The sequence below is a fragment of the Schistocerca serialis genome, chromosome 2 (assembly GCF_023864345.2).
Source record: "Schistocerca serialis cubense isolate TAMUIC-IGC-003099 chromosome 2, iqSchSeri2.2, whole genome shotgun sequence".
NCBI classification, from domain to species: domain Eukaryota; kingdom Metazoa; phylum Arthropoda; class Insecta; order Orthoptera; family Acrididae; genus Schistocerca; species Schistocerca serialis.
In genome coordinates, this window is record NC_064639.1 from 665,284,599 (window position 1) to 665,306,094 (window position 21,496).

Below are 21,496 nucleotides of genomic sequence, written 5' to 3' on the forward strand. Positions count from 1 at the left end.
GGCGAGTTTTCAGCGCCGCACCAGCACCAGCAGCAGTAGGGGCGCTATAGGCGTCGCCGCCATCGCCGCCGCGGGACAGGAATAGCCGCGCCGGGCCGACCAGTGCGAGACGAGCAGCGGCCGGCGCTGGAGCCCGCCCTGTCCGCAGTCATGAACGTGAGTAGCCCGCTCCTCACCTCACCTCACTAACACACCGACGTGTGCCCCCTGGCCTAACAAAGAAAGCACGCACCCAACGTGTCACCGATGCTTGTTTACGTTTCGCACGGTTGTAGTACATACTGAAATGGTTCAAATGGTTCTGAGCACTATGCGACTTAACTTCTGAGGTCATCAGTTGCCTAGAGTACATACTGAAATGTAACAAATGCAGCACTAGTACTACGAGCTTCTAGTGCATTTCAGAGAAATCGAGGTTCTTGGTTCACGACCTTAAGTTGAATACCATACGAGAGTGTTGTGTTGGCAGAAGAGCCAACACGGCGTTGCTAGAGGAGGCCGAAATGCACGCGTTTTAGCTCACGCAGGCTGGCGCGAGGAGGGAAGAACTATACTGACGTGAGGTCTGGAACATGACAAGGAATTAGAATTCAGAAAGCGGACGTAATTAGTTTGATACTTAACTTTAAACCATTAATTATGAACGTCGCTCTTGACGGTACATGATTCACAATATTATCTGTTCAGAATTAATTTTAATTACTGAATATGGCGCCTTGCTAGGTCGTAGCAAATGACGTAGCTGAAGGCTATGCTAAACTGTCGTCTCGGCAAATGAGAGCGTATGTAGACAGTGAACCATCGCTAGTAAAGTCGGCTGTACAACTGGGGCGAGTGCTAGGGAGTCTCTCTAGACTAGACCTGCCGTGGCGGCGCTCGGTCTGCAATCACTGATAGTGGCAACACGCGGGTCCGACGTATACTAATGGACCGCGGCCGATTTAAAGGCTACCACCTAGCAAGTGTGGTGTCTTTCGGCAGACTGCAAGTTCGAGTCTCGTCACTTTTTTACCTTCCTCCAAACACGTGCGTCGCTACAATGAATAATATTTATTTTGGGAGGAGCAATAATAATAATGTTGATAGAGCAGGGTTTCCGAAACTATTTCCTCGGAACATTTGTGAAATGAAGTGATCGTATGGCATTTATTCGCCGGGATATCCCCTTTGGGAACATTTATGATCCACGCGAAGTGAATAAAAGCTCCGCGAAAGATTATTAATAACGTAGTATTTTTAATTCGACATTTTGCCTATATTAATTACTTTTTTAAAATTTCTTTGCTATTTCTCTGTTATTAGACATTTTTAAAATTTTTTTTAACCTTCAAAATAAACAAGGCGTTCCGTCAGAGTGCCAGGATTCTCAAAGTGTTCGGTCAGAGAAAGAATTTGGGAAGCCCTGTGATAGAGGAACATCCTTGGCGAAGTGTAGTAGCCGTGTAATAAGTAATCGCGATAAAATGATTATTTATCGATACATTCATGCACTGAACGCACTGAGGTCACACCGTCCCAAATCTTCTTTGAATCACTTACAGCATACTGCTGGTACTCGCATGACTGTATTGGTAAATAAATGTTGATTTTCTCACTATTTCTTATTATAACATGCCGCGAATATTTCACAATGATCATATCATCATTATTATTGTCCCTTTCCGAAGAAATGTTCAAAATGGTTCAAATGGCTCTAAGTGCTATGGGACTTAACATCTGAGGTCATCAGTCGACTTAGAAATACGTAAACCTAACTAACCTAAGGACATCACACACATCCATGCCGGAGGCAGGATTCGAACCTGCGACCGTAGCAGCAGCGCGGTTCCGGACTGAAGCGCCTAGAACCGCTCGGCCACAGCGGCCGGCTCGAAGAAATGTGATTCGTTGTAACGCCACAAGCGGTTGATGGAAGATGAGAAGAAAAGGAAAAGGAAATGACACGAGTCGACTGCAGCACGGAAAGACTTCTTCAAAAATGGTTCAAATGGCTCTGAGCACTATGGGACTCAACTGCTGAGGTCATAAGTCCCCTAGAACTTAGAACTACTTAAACCTAACTAACCTAAGGACAACACACACATCCATGCCCGAGGCAGGATTCGAACCTGCGACCGTAGCGGTCGCGCGGTTCCAGACTGTAGCGCCAGAACCGCTCGGCCACCAGCGGACGGCGGAAAGACTTCTTGTCCGCCGCCTTAGCCGGTTATACTGTCGCTGCTGTTGGACGGCGGGCACTCTCGGTTGGCATGCAACAGGTTTGTAAAACTTTGGACATCGATATCTCAGAAACGCATCGTACTCGACCAACATTCATTATACCTATACTCGTCTATGTATTACAGTCGTGTGAAACATCAACAAAATCGTTTCCTTTCTAAGATATTCTCATACATAGTCATATGGAGCATAGGCTTACCACACATCACTCCCCAACATTAACTTAGTCTTCCAAAACCAGAGCCGATACTTCTTTAACATGGGGTTAATCCGATTTCTGGAATGAAGCGTTGTATTGCGACGCACTTGACTTGCGTTGTTTATTTACAGTACTGTACTACTGATCTATTTGCTACTACCTCTTCCCAAGTGTAGGTACTTCTTTTGTGTACACACATACTATCTGCTTTCGGTTGCCAATAAGAGTTTTTAGTTTCTATTCTCAAATAAAAGTTTGAGTATTTTAGATAAAAAGTGCTTTCCAGGATAATGCTGGTGGCACATTACAAAACAGTTATTCATCTTATCTTCATTTTAGAACACATAAGGAGCCATGCTGGAGCACGAGCTCGGTAGCCTACCTAACTGGCGTGTTACCACGTAAATCGTGCTCATCGAAACAGTGAATTCGTCAACTCGATCTCATACTACGCCACACTGTGTAGTTTACGGTTTGCTGCTGTTGGTAAGAGTGAGTGTATACACAAGCAAAAATCACTTCCGCCGCGAGGCCCACCGACTGCAAACACTTCCTACCGTAGACGACACCAAACCCTTACTCTAGAGCGACAAGACCTGCCCCATGTCCGTGCACGCGACACGATTAGATTTTTTTGTGATTTTCTTTTGTCACCACTCTTCTGTGACGACCTCTTCACCTAAGAGTAGCTCTTCAACCCAGCGTCCTCAATTATACATTGGATATATTCCAACCTCTGTCTTCCACTACAGCCAGTACAGTTTTTATCCTCTGCCGCTCCTAAAGTATCATGGGAGCTATTTCTTGAAGTCTTATGACAGTCCAATCTCCCTGTCGCTTCTCTTGTCAATATTTTCCGCACGCTCCTCATCTCGTCGATTCATTATTTGATAAAGCTCTTCTTAAAAACAGTGTTAAGTTGAACTTCGTGCCACACATACTGCTTAATAAGCTCGTCACCCAACATATTTTATATAACAGCAATCTTTCTTTTGGTGATAAATTACTATTTATACATTACGTTACCCAATATGCCGATTTGTGGTGCCGTATTGCAGAACGTCCTTACAGGGTTATATCAGCCGCTACCATTGGAATTGGTTTCTGCACCGACCGATCATCCTATCTAGAAACTATCCGTGACAGTAGCAGGAATAACACTGAGATCTTACAGTGACAGTCCGTCACGCTCATCGCACAGTTACAAAGGCGGACGATGAGGAAACAATTTCTCTTTCTGGTACTGTCATCTATATCGTGAGAGACATGTAGCTTAATTACTCGACTAAAATCTTCATTTGCCACCGTTATGGGCGGCAAGTAAATCATTTTTTCCTGTATATACTGTCTGTTTCACTTGGCGTTAGTTCAAACGCAACATCTGGTTTTGCCCTTAGGGACAGTACGTTCATGGTCGGTTTGACATTTAAGCCGGTGACCAAACGTCGTTCCACAATCTAAGTTGAAGATGGAAGGGAGCTAACTAAGGTTTAAAAGCCCGCCCGGCTAGCCGTGCCGTCTAACGCACTGCTTCCCGAGCGGGAAGGCGTGCCGGTCCCCAGCACGGATCCGCCTGGCGGTTTAGTGTCGAGGTCCGGTGTGCCGGCCAGTCTGTGGTTGGTTTTTAAGGCGGTTTTCCATCTGCGGGCTGGTTCCTCTTATTCCGCCTCAGTTACACTATGTCGGCGATTGCTGCGCTAACACTGTCTCCACGCACGCGTACACCAGAATTACCACGGGGGGGGGGGGGGGGGGGGGGGGGTCCACTGGCAGTCGAAAGGCACAATAACGCTGGGTTCGGTGTGGGGCGGCGGTGGGTGGGGTGAGTGTACTGCTGTAGCCTGTTGTGAGGTTGTGTACCACTGAGGACTACAGCGGAGACGAAGCCTCACCGTCGTTTCGAGGTCCCCAGTTCAATACATACAAGGTATATAAAGTTGGAGGGAAAATGTAGCTGTGGCCAACAGTTTGATACGAAGGAAGTCGTGTTAGAAGAAGGGACCGTTTTTGTGGCTAGGATATCTTCCTTTATTGCGCTTAATGCGGAAAGATATGAAGACATTTTAAATATTCAATTTAGCATGCGCCTGGGCAGATTTAGGAAATTAAGGAAACCCTGATGATGGACAGGCGGCAGTTTGAGCCTCGCTTCCTCCCGAGTAGATTATAGTGTTGTAGCGACTGTAATACCTCGTTATATTATCACCACCCTGAAGGAAGTTGGTCCTAAAGGGTGGATGGGAGAAAGATGTATTATGCACCTAGCTGTTTACCCTTGTTTTATGTGTATTCGAATTTTAAAAGAATGTTGCTTTCACGCTGAGTCGACGTCGAGGTCATGAGAAACATGGCACTAGTTCATGCAGCCGACGATAGTTCAATAAGTCTGCCGCTGAGTAATTCAGGTTTTCGATAGATGTGATCTACTTATACTGTATTATGGAAAACTGAAACTACCCCAATCGTGGCATGATCCAACTACGTCCCGAATACTAGTGTAGTGTTTTATTCGTTAATAGTTCTCTCTCAGCAACTAAACTTTAATCTGCAAGAGACAGAGGAGGAAGACAGTTACGCTACGTTTATCTGTTCATCGTGTAACATCTAGTTCGCGTGTACTCAGGTTTTAAAAGGAGGCTAGCGCTTAAAATCTCGTTGACGTCATACGGCGTTATAATTATTACAGACGCACCTCTTGTTATTTCAACAAATCTGGGGAAAAATGAGCTGTGAAGTTACTAAATGAACCCTCCTAGAACTGAAGTGAGGTAACTTGTGGAAACATTGAAGAACCTAATTCAGGACGGCCGGCTTTAAACCTCGTTCCTTCCGAATGGATGTTATGTGGTGTTATTTCAGTTGAATGGGTGATTTGGGAGGGAATATACGGTACCTGGCCATAGTTGTTTATTGTTTGTTCACAAATGGAAAACCGACGTGCCACTCAGCAGATGATTGCGTATTAGGGACAACAGCTCAGCGGTCACGAATGCGGTCCGCTACGATGATCCAGATTCGTTTCACAAGGTGTTGGTCTAAGAACTGTGTACTAGGGTGAAACCATTTGAGATCTTTGCTTTGTAGCAAAAAGTTGAGAGTGGTTAAATGTGTTAGAGCCATTCTATGTGATGATGTTTATTTATGAATAGCTTACGCAAAATCACAGGTTTGACGAGTAAAATTTTTAAAATATGGATATGATGTCATAGCAATGAGTTTCATCAGACTGTTTCCATGTGAAGAACGGCACGGTTATTTACAGAGCTCGAGACAGATGACCTAGGCTTCAGTATTCTGTAAATGTTGAGGACATTTTGTTCAGATTCAGGCCTTTAATACATAGGATGTATCTTCACTTATCAGTGTATTCAGAGACTGTTTCCTGGTGGCATTTCAGTCACAGGAACAAATTACTTACATATTTATAGCACAAGTCGGTATCTTATGTTCAGATTTTAGTGGTAGTTGCTGTCAGTAGTTCTTTTGTCAAGGCAAAAACTGAAACTGTTTTGATTACCGAAAACGGAAATATTTTATTAATGTAGAATGACTAGAAAATAATTCGTAGATGCTACATACCAACAACTTCATCCACATTAATAGAGTTTCGTTTTCAACGTTTGACACTCTTCTTTGAGGTGGTATCACACTCTTTGCTATGACCTACAGCCACGTGTGGACAGTTAGAGTATTCGTACATTTAATCTGTATACATGCACCCTCGTTAGTGTGAAATGCTTTTTAAATGACTGATACACAATTCAGGAGCGAAGAGGTGGTGTACTGTTTTGCTGGAAGTACAGGTCGACTTCAAGGTGTTGTGGGAGAACAAATATATGCCCGTGATCGGACAGTGGGTTGGTGTACCGAAATGTTTTGTGATTCAGGGTGCTTTCTGTGTAACTTGTAAAATAATAAGTGAAATGAATATTTATTTACGTACGTAAATGTAACGTACGCCACTCCTTATGCGAAGTTATGAACATAATTTATTTAGTTATTTACCAGAGAGCTACAGCAACGAGTTGGAATTTTTTAAAAAGAACGTTATTTTTTATTGTTACATGGCTGATGTATTTAAACTAACTCCGTACAAATAAATACAAATCAAATGTCTATCAATATTATTTAGCGAGCTGGAAACATTTAAAGTTTCAGGGGTGGATGCAATATGTTGTACACAGCTGGCTGTGTTCAGATGAACATTCTTGGTATAATCTTCATGTAAGTCAGATGTTCATATGAATGCCCATTATTCTAAATACATAACTCGGTGCGTCTTCTAAAGGAGTTGAGGACGAGATGTACATAAATAAAGTTGCTATTGTCACGGAGCAGAACGTTTCCTCGATGTGCTGATTGAAATCGTCTGGGGATGTGGGTTCGGGAACATAAACATGATTTTTTATGTATCCCCGCAAAAAGATATTTAATGGTGCTAAATCAATAAATCCAACCTATCAGAGTACCTGCAAAGTAACGTGGGCCGATGATTTCATCTCCAAGAATTCTATACAATACATTAATGGACCAACTCTTTCGGCATGAGGTACCCATTTGGGATTTTTTGTGGCCTAGTAATGTATCGTAATCTTTGGGTTCGTTAGACACTATAACACCTTCTAAGGGGTTCGGAGTAAAATTATTTACGACCTATTCGCAGACAGTAACTCTTCAAATGCAGTCGTTCACATGCAGCTTCTGTATCAGTAACGGATTCATCACAATGATATAAGGCATAAACCGGTGACTGCAGTAACTACTTGCATGAGGATCGTGATATGTTGCAGCTAACACAAACTCTTCTATATCCACGCTTCTTGCTAGTCTTCACTACTACCGCGACACCTTCTGAAAGTACTAGTTCCTCAAAGCCGTTGTTCAGCAACGTAAGATCATAATGGTCGATAGGGCTTCTCGACCAGGATATGTCACGGAACAGGCTACGGCTTCTTCACTGACATCGTATCGACACTGCCGAGTGTCGATAGCATGTCAACGTACCATTTGGATATGTATGGCGTGTTTCTTCCGTGACTGATCGAATCTCGTTTGCTTGTGCATTCTGACGTACCTCGTATATGGCAGTGTGAGGAGACATTCTACATTCTAACTGAACATGACTTCAAACAGCTTATAGAGGAAGCTTGTCGCACAGCATCTGAAAAATATTCATCAGAAAGTCTGAGCAGAATATGTGCCATGCATTTTTTTTTCTTTTTTTATTCTTAGTGGAGAGTCCTTCCTTTTCTGTCTTCCCTTACTCAACTTACTGTGGTTTATCGGTTCTGCCTGCGGACATACGTAACGTTTTGGATTTCTTGTTGACTGCCTGGGAAGTGCGCCTTTATTCGGTTTGAATAGTACTCGTCAGGTTGTTAAGTCCATCCACGTGCGCACTGAAAAGTATCTTGTGTTAAGTGTAGCTTGTAATCCCTAGAATTCCGTGAGTTTTCGAGACTCTTCGCTTTCATATTATTTTAGTCTCAGAAAGTGGAAAAATGTAAAACCTTCCGTTGAAACGTGTTTTTGGGGGATCATGATCGCCTTTGATATGCACCTGTCAGATACTAAACAATGTTTGTAGAAACATTGCCTCCCACTTATATCGGTGACATCGTTTTCCAAAGCAATTTTCAGAAAAAATATGAAGTTAAAAAATGAAATACTGAGGTTTCACGTCTTCAACTTGCTGAAAAACTCCCGCTTATTGATATTTGCCTCATGTATCAAGGAGCAGCGTCATGTTCTTTATCGGTTTCACAAATTGACAAAATGACAGATAAAGATCTGAACTTCTTTCATACGCAGAAGCCTTCTGCTTCGTTAAAGAAGCCATCATCATGTAACTTCATGTCTAGCCAGTTTCAAAGTTAGTTAACTGTCTGTTCCTATAATTTTCACTCCTCTTGTTATGTTTCTTAAAAATTTCACGCGCCCCTTGCATACTGGTACCAATTTGTAAGTGTCGCAGAATACGTAAGACGTGTCACAAGTGAACATGATTATGCTCTTGCACGCAGTTATTCTGACCTCTTACATAAGGTATCATCAAGGAAAAAGAGAGTTCTGTCATATCATTTTGCTGAGTGGGTTATGAAAATTTTTAAGTGTGCAGATTACTCCTTTTGGAGTAATAGACTGACTGGATAGAGGTTAGTGGTTTTAGTGCTAATGTTGCATGTGTGAATGTAGCTGATATGATAGATTCTTGTCTACTGTAGTACTAAACCCGTCCCTATTTAAAATGATGGTTTAATTCCGAAAATAATTGTTTTTGCTTTTTTTGTAGTTATATTGATTGTTCTCGTTTTAATACGGATTTACTGTAGAAATCTACTTTGTATCTTACGCAATCATTCCATCGTTCGCAATGGTAGCATTATTTATCACTGCAAAAGCCCCTGAACGAGATAGTTTTGAAGCTTATGTAAAAATTCGGTTTTCCTTCCTCAGTTTCGCTGCTGTATTCAGTCCACTTTCTCTGGCAAATATGTCTCCGTTATATTGAGACAACCAATCTTTCCTGAGTTAAATCAAATTTGCTGTTGAAAACGTAAACAAATTCACACAGCCATGTGCAAATTGTTCTGTTGATTTCTTCTTGAAATATTAATCTATGTATATATTATAGTAAAGTGTGTTTATGGAAGATCATTCACATGTGAGTTTTGTTTCTTGGATTACATAAAATTACGGCTCGTTTAGAGGGAATCAGAAAAACAAAAGATCCCAAACTAAGTCTTGTCAACACCATCCGAGTTTTCCTCCGGAATGGGTAAGTTGGTTTCTCAATTCCACCGTAGTAACTATTTAATGTAATTCTTTGTTCCTTATATGTGGAGGAAGCGGTCATTCATTGTGAAATCAGGTCATCATAGAAGGAGATTATGACCAATAAAACAAAATTGTTGCCAAGAAGTGAAACATCTCAGATTCGCGGAACAAGTCAAACTGATTGGACAGCTTACGTATGTTCTCCGTTTTGGTTTACCTTGGCCGCTTCAGAATCTTCACCCACACTCAGGAGCAGAGTTAGTCCAGTTCACTGGTTATACTGAATTTCTGTTCGTGGCGAATGATAGACTGCCTTCCGGGTTGCACCCAAGAATGTCTTACGCGTGTTTTCTAACAACAGTAGCGGAAAGTGTATTAGTACGGAACACTTTTCAGACTTTTCCCTCTAGCTGTAATAAAAATTTAATGTATTTTCTTCTTCTAATTTGAAATGATAGCAACACTTTTTGTGTGCTGCAGTCTTTTTCTGAGATTACAGAAATTACTCCAGAAAAGTAAAGTTTTCCCAAATGCGACAAATTGTTCCAGGGCACAACTTGGTCATGTACCGAGGAAGAAATATTCCATTCAGATTTAAAAGTACTGCATCCGATAAAATCTTGTCAGTACTGTATCTAACAGTCTATGCGTTTGAGTATTACTCTGTTACATAAAATAATCAGTAAGTAAAATTAAATTAAGAAGTGATATCAAAAATCAATTACTACTTAACGAGATTTTGAAACAGAAGCTATTGACAACTAACTCAATTTCCATTTTCAAGACAGGGAAATTGTTAAGACATTAAAGAAAATCAATTTATTTGCAAGCATCACGCGTTTCGTGGTAGGAAAGACCTTCGGTTTCAGTGTTCAATATGGTATACGACCGACGAAGTATGGCTTAACCGTTCACACAATACCCAACTGCTTTTAAAAATTAGAGAGTTTTACTCACCACAAAACTCTCTAACAGTAGAAGTACCTGTGTCATCCAAATAGCTTTAATACATTGTACAGCACTGAAATGTGTAGAGCTCATGATATTTATTAACGCTGGGCAAAGTAACCTCATGACTCACAATATTAAAAACTTTAGAAAATTCTGGAAGCTGCCTCTAGTCTCTAGTGCTCGTTCGCTAATGTAATTTTAAAATCGGTCACTAGATTGAAACATCGACCGATCAATCGGAAAGAACCATGTGTTCCTAGGTACACTATCCTCCGGGTACAACATTCTGCCCCACACACATTTATTTACTGCTTTGTTTGCCTGTGTCTGGAGCTTCGATAAACATATTTCATCTACAAATAACGCCCAAAGAAGGCGATGAAAAAAAAATTAGTAGAATTTTTTTTTTTTTTTTTTTTTTTTTTTTTTTTTTTTTTTTTTTTGCATATCGCCTTCTTTGGGCATTGTTTGTAGATGAAATATGATTATCGAAGCTCCAGACACGGGAAACAAAGCAGTAAATAAATGTGTATGGGGCAGAATGTTGTACCCGGAGGATAGTGTACCTAAGAACACATGGTTCTTTCCGATTGATCGGTCGATGTTTCAATCTAGTGACCGATTTTAAAATTACATTAGCGAACGAGCACTAGAGACTAGAGGCAGCTTCCAGAATTTTCTACAGTTTTTAATATTGTGAGTCATGAGGTTATTTTGCCCACGTCATTAAATGCTTTGGGAGACCTAAAATGTAGTTCTCAGTTGATGTCGTCATTTGGAGCATGTAAATGAATCATTATGAATACAGTACGAAAAACTGAAAATGTAACGAGATTTAAAGGATACTCAAAGAAATTTTAATATGAGAATTATGTATTTTTAGAGCGATAGCACATACTGCATGTGAGCTGGCTGAAGGTTGCAGTATGCTTACTGTGCTATTCAAGTTCTCATAACGGTATGGAACACGTCGTCGAACATTGTACGCCTATTCCGAAAACCGTAGGAGAGACCATCAACCATCATCGTCTTTCTGGAAAGCCTGCCATGCAGTGGTTTCTTCATTCGAGGAAAGAGTAAGAAGTCACTAAGTGACATGTAAAGAGAATGCAGGGCTCTGAGGCAAAATTTGGTAGCTGAAGAAGCGGCACATGTGTTGCAGTCTTGTGCAGAATGAAATGGGGTATTGCGGTGGGGCAAACATCCCCTTGGACAACATCCCCTTGGACAACATCCCCTTGGACAACATCCCTTGGAAAGCTTACTCTTGGACAGCTATCCCTATGATAGATTATCCTTGGACAGCTTCCCACGATGGTTTGTCTTGACCACCTTCCGTAATCTCGTTAGGAGATTTCGATAGTGTGCTCCTTAAGAGCTTACCGCACCATGGCTTGCCCAAAGATGGTTGGTCTTTGTCTTTTTCGACGGTAGCGAATCCACATGGTTCCTCACATTTCTTTGATTCTTTGTCTCGGGGTCACAGTGACACACCTTCCACCCGTCCATAGTTATTTCGGGGCTAAAGACGTCATATGAATTGGTCTGACATAGTGCAACTTCTTTGTGTTGCCTCGGTTTGTCGGTTGATCTGAACGAGTGTGAGCAGTAGCGCAACCCAGCTAGCAGTTACGCTTTTCATATTCAAAATGTTATGCAAGATGTTGAAAACTGATCGATTTTCACTTCATCCACTACTGCTTCAATGGCGGTACCCCTGCCTTCGAGAACCTGGGCCTCCACCTCTCTCGCAATTCCCGGTTCTTCAAAGGGAAATGGTCTCCCGCGTCGTTCTTCGTCACTCAGACTTGTTTCGCCATACTGGTAGCGCCTGCGCTACCTACTGCGTTGTATGACGGTGCATTGTTGTACACATCCACTCAGCATAATCTGCACCGTTGTTCCTATTCAAATGCATAAAACAAACTAACGGACAATATTCAACTTTATTTACGGGCTGCGTCATTTTGTTTTGGCTTCTGTAGGGGCGTAGTAAGGTATAATGGTACGGAGATTTCAGCGAGTACCATGACCGCAAAAATGTCTCTGAAAAAAAAAATCAAAAACGTAATTACGTAACTTTTCAAGGTGAGGATCAAAACTTTGTGACTATCCCCCATGGTCTGGTTGCTTTCAAGGGGACCCGGCCGATTGTCGTTGCCAAACTTGTCCATTTTGAGCTTGTGCCCGGTTTCCAGTGACGTCGTCTCCCTTCCTTTCTTCGGTGGTTTGCGAATGACTATAGCTGAAGAAGATAGTTAGCAGACTTAAGCAACGATACAGTAAGCAACGATACAGGCATCAAAGACGACTTGGCATCAAACACGTGCCCGGAAGAGATAGCCCGTTATTTCCAGGAGAGATAACTTATTTTTCTGTAAGGAGGATGGATCCAGAAGCAGCAGGTGACAGGCTAATTCGAGCGTCTGTTCCGACAGAGCAGACACTGTCTCATAGCTGCTGGCAGCCATCCAGCAAGCCCCCAGGAACTTCCTCCTTTGCTGCCGAAGCATCGTGCGTGCCTGGGTCTGCTTACATGTACTCAGATGTCAAGTCAAAGCAATTGATTTTGACCGTTGCGGCACAGAAAGCTACGAGAGAAGACGTACTGAAAGTATTGAGGTAGGAGGATCAGGTAGTTCCGCAACCAGAGGCCCACAGACAACATGTGTGTTGGTACTGGAGGCACGTCCACGTGCTGTCTGTGTCCTGTGATATAGAATATAGAAATAGTTTCTAGGTAGGGTGTTGATGCGTAACATTAATCTGTAGATCTGAGGATATCTCGAAGCGTGTGGAAAGGGTAAGCCAAGGAAAGAGCTCGTAACATCAAATGTACTGCTGCTATCTGGATGATCTAACCTAATAAGAACAAAAAACTTAAAAACCCATGTCGAGACCCAGGGGGGCAGGTTGATCAGTCTAGCGCCCCCTGTTTCATCCCCAGGCTAAGACCCCACTGGAGGGAAATGCGCTTAGCATGCTGTGTTCTCGACTGTTAATATTGGCTTTAGAAACTGGAACCGAAGCTTCTACTCAAATAAGCTTATTAGCAGTCCTGTCATTTAAGAAGCGTAGGAAGCACTAGAGGTAGTAACTGGATTCCCAGTATGAGGGATACACTAGGCATTTAACTCTAGAGGTGGAAGCTTCAAGCTATGGTCTGCAAGCATTTACAAAGCAATGAACGGTTCATCAAGATGAACATAATTAGTCCACCTACTATTTACAAAGAAATGAAAAAACGAAGAGTCATAAAACAATATCGGATACACGCTCAAAATGCCCTGCGAAAAGATGTTACACATCGAAATAAACAGTTTTTGAATATGTCTATGAGGAAAGACGTTTCAGACAGCTTCTGTCCGAAATAAAATTTCAACTAGATCAGTTAATGGAGGAGAACCACTAGCAAGTGACGAGATCGATGAAATCGTTGACATACTCATGACCTAAGTAATTCCAGGCAAGCTCAACGTATGTGTGTGCCATGTGGGATGCATTGGTAAACGAATTCTCTCGCAGAAACCAAGTCTTTACGCCACGTCGGCGTACTTCGTCCTGTGAAAGCACCGCTCCAGGCGTGTTTCTATGCTCTACAGTTACTCTGATATAGTGGTCTATGTTAGGGATTCCAGGAGTTAGGAGCAGTCTGCATATCCAATCGCGACCCACAGCATCACTCTGGATATACACCCTACGACACAGGCAGAATGACCACTCACAGGTCGCGTTCGCCTGTAATCTGTTCACATATTTAAATGCCGTTGTGCTGCAAACTGAAGTGAAAAAGATTCAGTCTGGACGCAATACCTAGACTGCGGCTGCAACGGTTCTTTAATTTGTGTTTGTCCAGAAGGTATGCAGAACAACTTCCATGGAGTATGCGAAGTAGAAATGATGCTGCCATCACTGGTCGTCAATCGCATTGATATAGCTCAGTCGATAAGAGAAATTCCCATTAAAGGCCAGGTTTCCTATCGGGCACAAAGCTGTAATCTGTCAGATAGTTGCAAGACAGCGCAAGCTCAGTTGCAAAATGAAACGTACATTCCGGGAAACTATTCTGAGACTCATCAGAGAAGATTATTTGTTCGTTGCTTATTGCACTGATGATTCTATTGTACACAGTTGCCTATTTTGACTAAGAAGTCTTTCGCGACGGTGATCTTGCATAAAAAATTCTCCGTTTACTTCCCGCGTCAAAGAAGGATAACATTCGACTTTGGCGCGGGAGGTAAATAATACCTTTTATGCCAGGTGTGTATTTTTTTCGTGTCTGAAGTATAGAACGCAAAATGTTAAATAGAAATAAAAAAAACGTACTCTCAGTTCAAGATGAGAAAGCAGGCGCAGGAAAGTGAAGGCAGACGACACTCACATCTGCAAAGCTATTCCAACAATGTTTCTATAATCGTGAAGCTCTGATTCGTCGGTCTGGTGCAAATCTTTCAATAGCACGCCACTTCGGCAATTCACGTGCCCATAACCTACGCAAATACCGGGGAAAGGGGATCTCAGATTAACATGGAATCCGAATGACGTGTGTTTCCTGGCGCACCTCCACATCGCTGAGAGGTGTAGGCTGTTTTGAAGGCAGACCGAAAATTCTGTGACCTTTCTGTTTCTAGGGACGAGCTTTACAACTACACATCCGGGTGCCACAGACTAACATATGATTGCTGAATATAGGCAGCAGCCTTTCCAGTAGCTACAGGGCCAACATCCTGAATGTTTGACCGGGCCTTGTAACATTATTCAACGTGGCCTTGCTGTGTTAGCACCTCGGAGACGAAAACCAAGGAGAAAGTGCAGCCGTTAAATATCCCGAGGACATGCAGCTCTACTTTATGGCTTGATTGTAATGGAATCTCCTTTGGTAAAATGTCATGGTGTTAAAATAGCGCCCCATATAGATCTCCGGTTGGTGACTACCCAGGAGGAGCCAGTCATCGGGAGAAACAAAAATGGCACTCTATAGTAAGCAGATTCAAATGGATGTAGATCGTAGTAGTTATTCGCAGATGAAGAAGCTTGTACAGGCTAAGTAGCTTCGCTAGTAGCATCAAACCAGTCTTCGGACCGAAGATCACAACAACAATATCACATGATTTTCCTTGGACACGCGTCAATTTAAGAGTATGTAGACTGGAACCCTTGTTCCACTTCAAGAAACAAGGTGTCCACCAAGTCACCCATCATTAGTAAAAATGTGTCGCACTGAATGACTAAAGCTATCAGACAGTTTCATTGTTACAGCCTGACTGTTTAGAAGTGATAATGAAAATTTTAGTACCACTCTCGTATCTTCACCTCATCGGCGAAATGCTGACCAGTGGAATAGATTGCCTGACGTACGTTGATTTCTCAGTCCGAGCAACCTTCTTTCATAATTTGAGCGTCCAGTAGTTTTATTCATTCACACACCATCTGATGAAAAGTATCAGAACATCTGTTAGTGGGAATTAAAATGAGCTGTGTTCATCCTTCGCCTTAATTATTGCTTCAACTCTGCTGGAGACACTATCAATGAGGTGTCTCAATGTCTGTGGAGGAATGGCAGCCCATTCTTCCTCAAGAGCCGAAACGAGAGAATATAGTGATGATGGACGCTGGGGTCTGGAACCTAATCGACGTTCTAACGTATCATTAAGGTGGTCCATTGGGTTCAGGTCGTGACTCTGGGTAGACCAAGGACTTTCACGAATGTTTCTCTCCACAAACCACGCTGCTTTATAACAGGGTGCATAGTCATGCCGATACAAATGATTACCATCTCCGAACTCTTCCTCTAACGTATACTGCACACAAAGCTGTAAAGTGTATTCACATCCTTCCACATTTGTTGTTTTCTTAAGTGCAATAAGTGGGTCATATCCGAACCACGAAAAACACTATTGGAGCTGTAATGCGACCTCCGCTGTACTTCAGTATTGGTAATACACATAATGGCAGGTAACGTTCACCAGGAACTCGCCGAACCTATACGAACTCAGCATGATTCGTTATCCAAACCGTCTAGTTCCCAGTCATTCATTGTCCAGTGGTGTCACTCTGGCGTCGCTCTTTACATCACTTCAAGCGTCGCTTAGCATCGACTGCAGGAATCCGTGGCTTATGATGAGCTGGTCGACCACTGTACCCCATTCTTCTTAACTCCCAAGCGTAGTCATTGTGCTAGCTGCATTGCTGGTCGCAACTTTAGAACCACGAGTGATTGATTACTTCCGCAGATTTCGTGCAATTTTTCACAACCACCTTCCACTAAGATCGACGGCCCCTGTTCGACAGTACCTGAGGCCTGCCTCGGCTTGCTTTAGCTGTGGTTATTCCTTCGCGTTTCCACTTCACAGTAGCGTCACCAACAGGCAGCTTGGGCCGCAGTCGAAGTGTTGAAAGGGAATAGCTTTGTTACTCACTACTCTTTAGTGGTCGGCATTCAAAGTCTCTGACCGCCGAATTCTACTGTGAGTGCTTTACAACGGTACAATACTGCACGCCTCCTTTTACACAACAGGCTATTAAAATTGGTACACCACGAATATGATGTGCTGTAGACGCGAAATTTAACCGACAGGAAGAAGATGCTGTAATATGCAAATGATTAGCTTTTCAGAGCATTCACACAAGGTTGGCGCCGGTGGCGACACCTACAACGTGCTGACATGAGGAAAGTTTCCAACCGATTTCTCATACACAAACAGCAGTTGACCAGCGTTGCCTGGCGAAACGTTGTTGTGATGCCTCGTGTAAGGAGGAGAAATGCATACCATCACGTTTCCAACTTTGATAAAGGTCGGACTGTAGCCTATCGCGTTTGCGGTTTACCGTATCGTGACATTGCTGCTCGCGTTGGTCGAGATCCAATGACTGTTAACAGAATATGGAATCGGTGGGTTCAGGAGGGTAATAAGGAACGACGTGCTGGATCTCAAAGGCCTCGCATCACTAGCAGTCGAGATGACAGGCATCTTATCCGCATGGCTGTAACGGTTCGTGCAACCACGTCTCGATCCCTGAGTCAATAGATGGGGACGTTTGCAAGACAACAACCGTCTGCACGAACAGTTCGATGACGTTTGCAGCAGCATGGACTATCAGCTCGGAGACCATGGCTGCGGTTACCCTTGACGCTTCATCACAGACAGGTGCGCCTGCGATGGTGTACTCAACGACGAACCTGAGTGCACGGATGGCAAAACGTCATTTTTTCGGATGAATCCAGGTTCTGTTTACAGCATCATGATTGTCGCATCCTTGTTTGGCGACATCGCGGTGAACGCACATTGGTAGCGTGTATTCGTCATCGCCATACTGCCGTATCACCCGGCGTGGTGGTATGGGGTGCCATTCCTTACACGTCTCGGTCACCTCTTGTTCGCATTGACGGCACTTTGAACAGTGGACGTTACATTTCAGATGTGTTACGATCCATGGCTCTACCCTGCATTCCGGTTCTAGGCGCTGCAGTCCGGAACCGCGGGACTGCTACGGTCGCAGGTTCGAATCCTGCCTCGGCCATGGATGTGTATGTTGTCCTTAGGTTGATTAGGTTTAAGTAGTTCTAAGTTCTAGGGGACTGATGACCTAAGATGTTAAGTCCCATATTGCTCAGAGCCATTTTCTCCCTTCATTCGATCCCTGCGAAACCCTACATTTCAGCAGGTTAATGCACGATGTACGGGCCTTTCTGGATACAGAAAATGTTCGACTGCTGCCCTGGGCAGCACATTTTCCAGATCTCTCACCAATTTAAAACGTCTGGTCAATGGTGGCCGAGCAACTGGCTCGTCACAATACGCCAGTCACTACTCTTGATGAACTGTGGTATCGTGTTGAAGCTACATGGGCAGCTGTACCTGTACACGCCATTCAAGCTCAGTTTGACTCAATGCCCAGGCGTATCAAGGCCGTTATTACGGCCAGTGGTGGTTGTACAGCTTTCTCAGGATCTATGCACCCAAATTGCGTGAAAATGTAATCACATGTCAGTTCTAGTATAATATATTTGTCCAATGAATACCCGTTTATCATCTGCATTTCTTCTTGGTGTAGCAATTTTAATAGCCAGTAGTGTAGTATGAGTGATTAAATTACCTCTCAAATAAGGCACCAAAAACTCCCCACTACATAATATCTATCCGGGAGAAAACTGAAAGTTGGACGTAGATGTTATGAGAGGTGAGGTAGCTGGACAAGGGAATGGCGGACTGGAATCTGCGTTTGGAATGGTTGGGATAAGCTATGTTGTGGTTGATAGGGAAGGTAGAGTTCAGGTATGAAATCATACTCTCGTAGGGGAAGACGATTGGCACTACGCTGAGAAAGAATTGTTTGGTACACATGTACTTACTGTTGGAAAGAAGCTTTGTGGAGGGGTGGGGTGAAAAAGCAATGTAGCACTTGACGCACGAATAGTCATACTCTAGTCATGTAGTATTTGAGAATTAGAGCACTTAGTGACTTGCAATAGACTTTGCAGATAATATCGACCCTTTACGAAACTTTTTCTCGCTGATGACCCACACAAAATGATGAAAGGAAAAAGTTTATCGCTCACTACATTTTCGCTGTTCATACAGTGAAACTGCCTCATGTAGCATGACGTTTTAATTTATTCTTTACTGTCAGCTGCATTCGCGACACATTTTGTTATAGTATTTACATATGTCGCCTAAGGTACTAGAAAAATTACATCATTGTGCGACTCTTAGTTTACGAGATATGACGCCATAAACTCTGAGATGCATGAAAGACTACCACATCATGCGTGACCTTTACTACAGACGTACAACACTGTATGTTTTATGGCTGCCCGGGATATGGAGTAGGACGTGACCAGGTTGTGACTAAAATCTGGTGGCAGGAAAACTATTAGTGACAAGCGTCAGCTAGTATCAACTAGCTTTATTGACAGCTAAGAGTGTACCGTAGATACAGTTCCAATTAATGTCCAAAGAATATTCCTGATTCGTTGGTTCGTTGGTAGTTTTTGGGGAAGGAGACCAGACAGCGTGGTCATCGGTCTCATCGGATTAGGGAAGGATGGGGAAGGAAGTCGGCCGTGCCCTTTCAGAGGAACCATCCCGGCATTTGCCTGGAGTGATTTAGGGAAATCACGGAAAACCTAAATCAGGATGGCCGGACGCGGGATTGAACCGTCGTCCTCCCGAATGCGAGTCCAGTGTCTAACCACTGCGCCACCTCGCTCGGTCCTGATTCGTGGCCTAAGTCGTTATACAATACTGAATCATACAGCGAGCTAGCTAACCACACAACGAACGACGGCACTGATGACTGCGGCGAGCTGTCTGCCAGACCCCCTGACTCGGGGCCAGCGCTCCTGTTATATCGTGCAGCCAGAGGGCGCTGTAGGCCCCCCCTCAGCAATGGGACGACGTCATCGGTCGGCGGCAACGTCATGCGCCACCGGCGGTCGCGGCGGGAAACTGTGGCAAGCGATGCGACGGCAGGGCGCGCGCGCTATTCGATTGGGTTCAAATGGCTCTGAGCACTATGGGACTTTACTACTGTGGTCATCAGTCCCCTAGAACTTAGAACTTCTTAAACCTAACTAACCTAAGGACATCACACACATCCATGCCCGAGGCAGGATTCGAACCTGCGACCGTAGCGGTCGCGCGGTTGCAGACTGTAGCGCCTAGAACCGTTCGGCCACTCCGGCTGGCTATTCGGTTGGGTCCGCGGATACAAGTTGCGTATGCGGACAAAGTGACAGGTAAAAAACCCATTCTAAACCCCTGGAACGATTTCAATCAAATTTGGTACACATATTAGTCACAATATGGAGAGTGATACTGGAGGGGAAAGAACCACCAGCCTTCTATTGGTGTGAGCATGATAAGGTGGGCAGAAAAAGGGGGGGAGAAGATGGGGAGACAGCGATGGGAAAGAGGAGATAGGCGGAGATAGGAGCATGAAGAGACGGACAGAGATAGGGGAGGGGGATATGGACAGAGTGAAAGGAGAGGAGAGGAGGAAATGGACAAAGAAACAAAGGAGGAGGATAAGGACAGAGACAGGGGGAGGGAGAGAGAGTAGAGAAAAGGGGAGGAGGAAGTGAACAGACAGAAGGAGAGGAGGAAATGGAGAGAGAAAAGGAAAAGAAAGATGGAAGAAGAGGAGATGAGTACAGAAAGGAAAGGGGAGCAGTTGAGAAAGGAGAGGGGGCAAGAGTTGATGGACATAGAGGGAAAGAGGAGATTGACAAAGGAAGGGGGGAGGAGGAGACGGAATTACAGGTGAGAGGAGGAGATGGACGGAGAGGGGGCGGGAGGAAATGGACAGATGGAGGTGATGGACATAGAGAGGGGGGAGGAGGAAATGGACTATCAGAAGATAGGAATAAACACATACCAGGGCAACGCCGGATACTCAGCTAGTATATGAATAAAGCGCCTTCTCGTGTGGGAGCATTGTATCATTTAATTCACGTTTGATTTCGACTTGCGTATTAAAATCGTGGGAGTACTACTGATTTTCTTTAGGAACCGGAAGCGTGTTGGTTGGAGTGCAGCTGGGCGCTAATGATGGTGACGTGTGGTGCTTAGTGCGATGTGCTTAGTGTGGTGTGGTGTGGTGTGGTGCAGACGAGCTGCCAGGAATAGCGGCACGCCATAGTTGCAGTATTTATACCGGCCTGGGCTGGGACGGAGCCAGAGGCCGCTGCCGGCACCTGCGTGCGACGTGCGTACTCCACAGCCCAGCCTGCTGCCCACCTCTTCCAGAGCTCCTGCCACAAGGAAAAAGTGCCTCGCTACTGCTCTCTGTCACAAACAAATGACTTACTGCAGGAGTGTGTCTTGGAGCGATCACAATCGTGTCTCGTATTCGCCGGTACACGCTGTTGGAATGTTGCCAACAGTTCGTTGCCGCTTGTCTCATGCTAGTTCTGCAGTACGCGGCAGCTGGGACAACTATTATCCTGACGGCCTAATTGCAGAGAATCCAGCCGATACTACTGGTTCTTTTAGAAACGTCTACGAACTGGGCAGACTGAGCCTTGAAATCGTACCTGAGGTGGCTCAATGCTTAAGACACACGACACGTATTCGGGAGAGGGGCCGTTGACTACCCCGTCCGGACATTCGGATTTAAGTCTCCTGTTTCCATAATCTGCTTAAGCCTAAAGTCGGGAGGGTTCCTTTCACAGAGCACGGCCCATTTCCTTCTACAGTCCAAAGGAAGTAAAATTTGGATTTATCGTTCGGACTACGATGAATTTATTAGAGACGGGGCATTAGCTTGGATTGGGAAGGGATGGGGAACAAAATCGGCGGTGCAGTTACAAGGAACACTTCTTGTCATTCGCCTTATCCCTTCCGTTAT

At 44.0% G+C, this 21,496-nt stretch overlaps 1 protein-coding gene across 1 annotated transcript in view; it reads left to right on the top strand.

The window, feature by feature from the left end:
- Positions 1–32: 32 nt before the first annotated feature.
- The window catches only part of LOC126456317 (E3 ubiquitin-protein ligase lubel), a 464,483-nt gene continuing 443,019 nt past the window's right edge, over positions 33–21,496 (top strand). Inside the window, exon 1 of the mRNA XM_050092068.1 lies at positions 33–156. Within this exon, the coding sequence (XP_049948025.1) occupies positions 151–156 (6 nt within the window). The 5' untranslated portion in view covers positions 33–150. The remainder of the gene's footprint in view (positions 157–21,496) is intronic.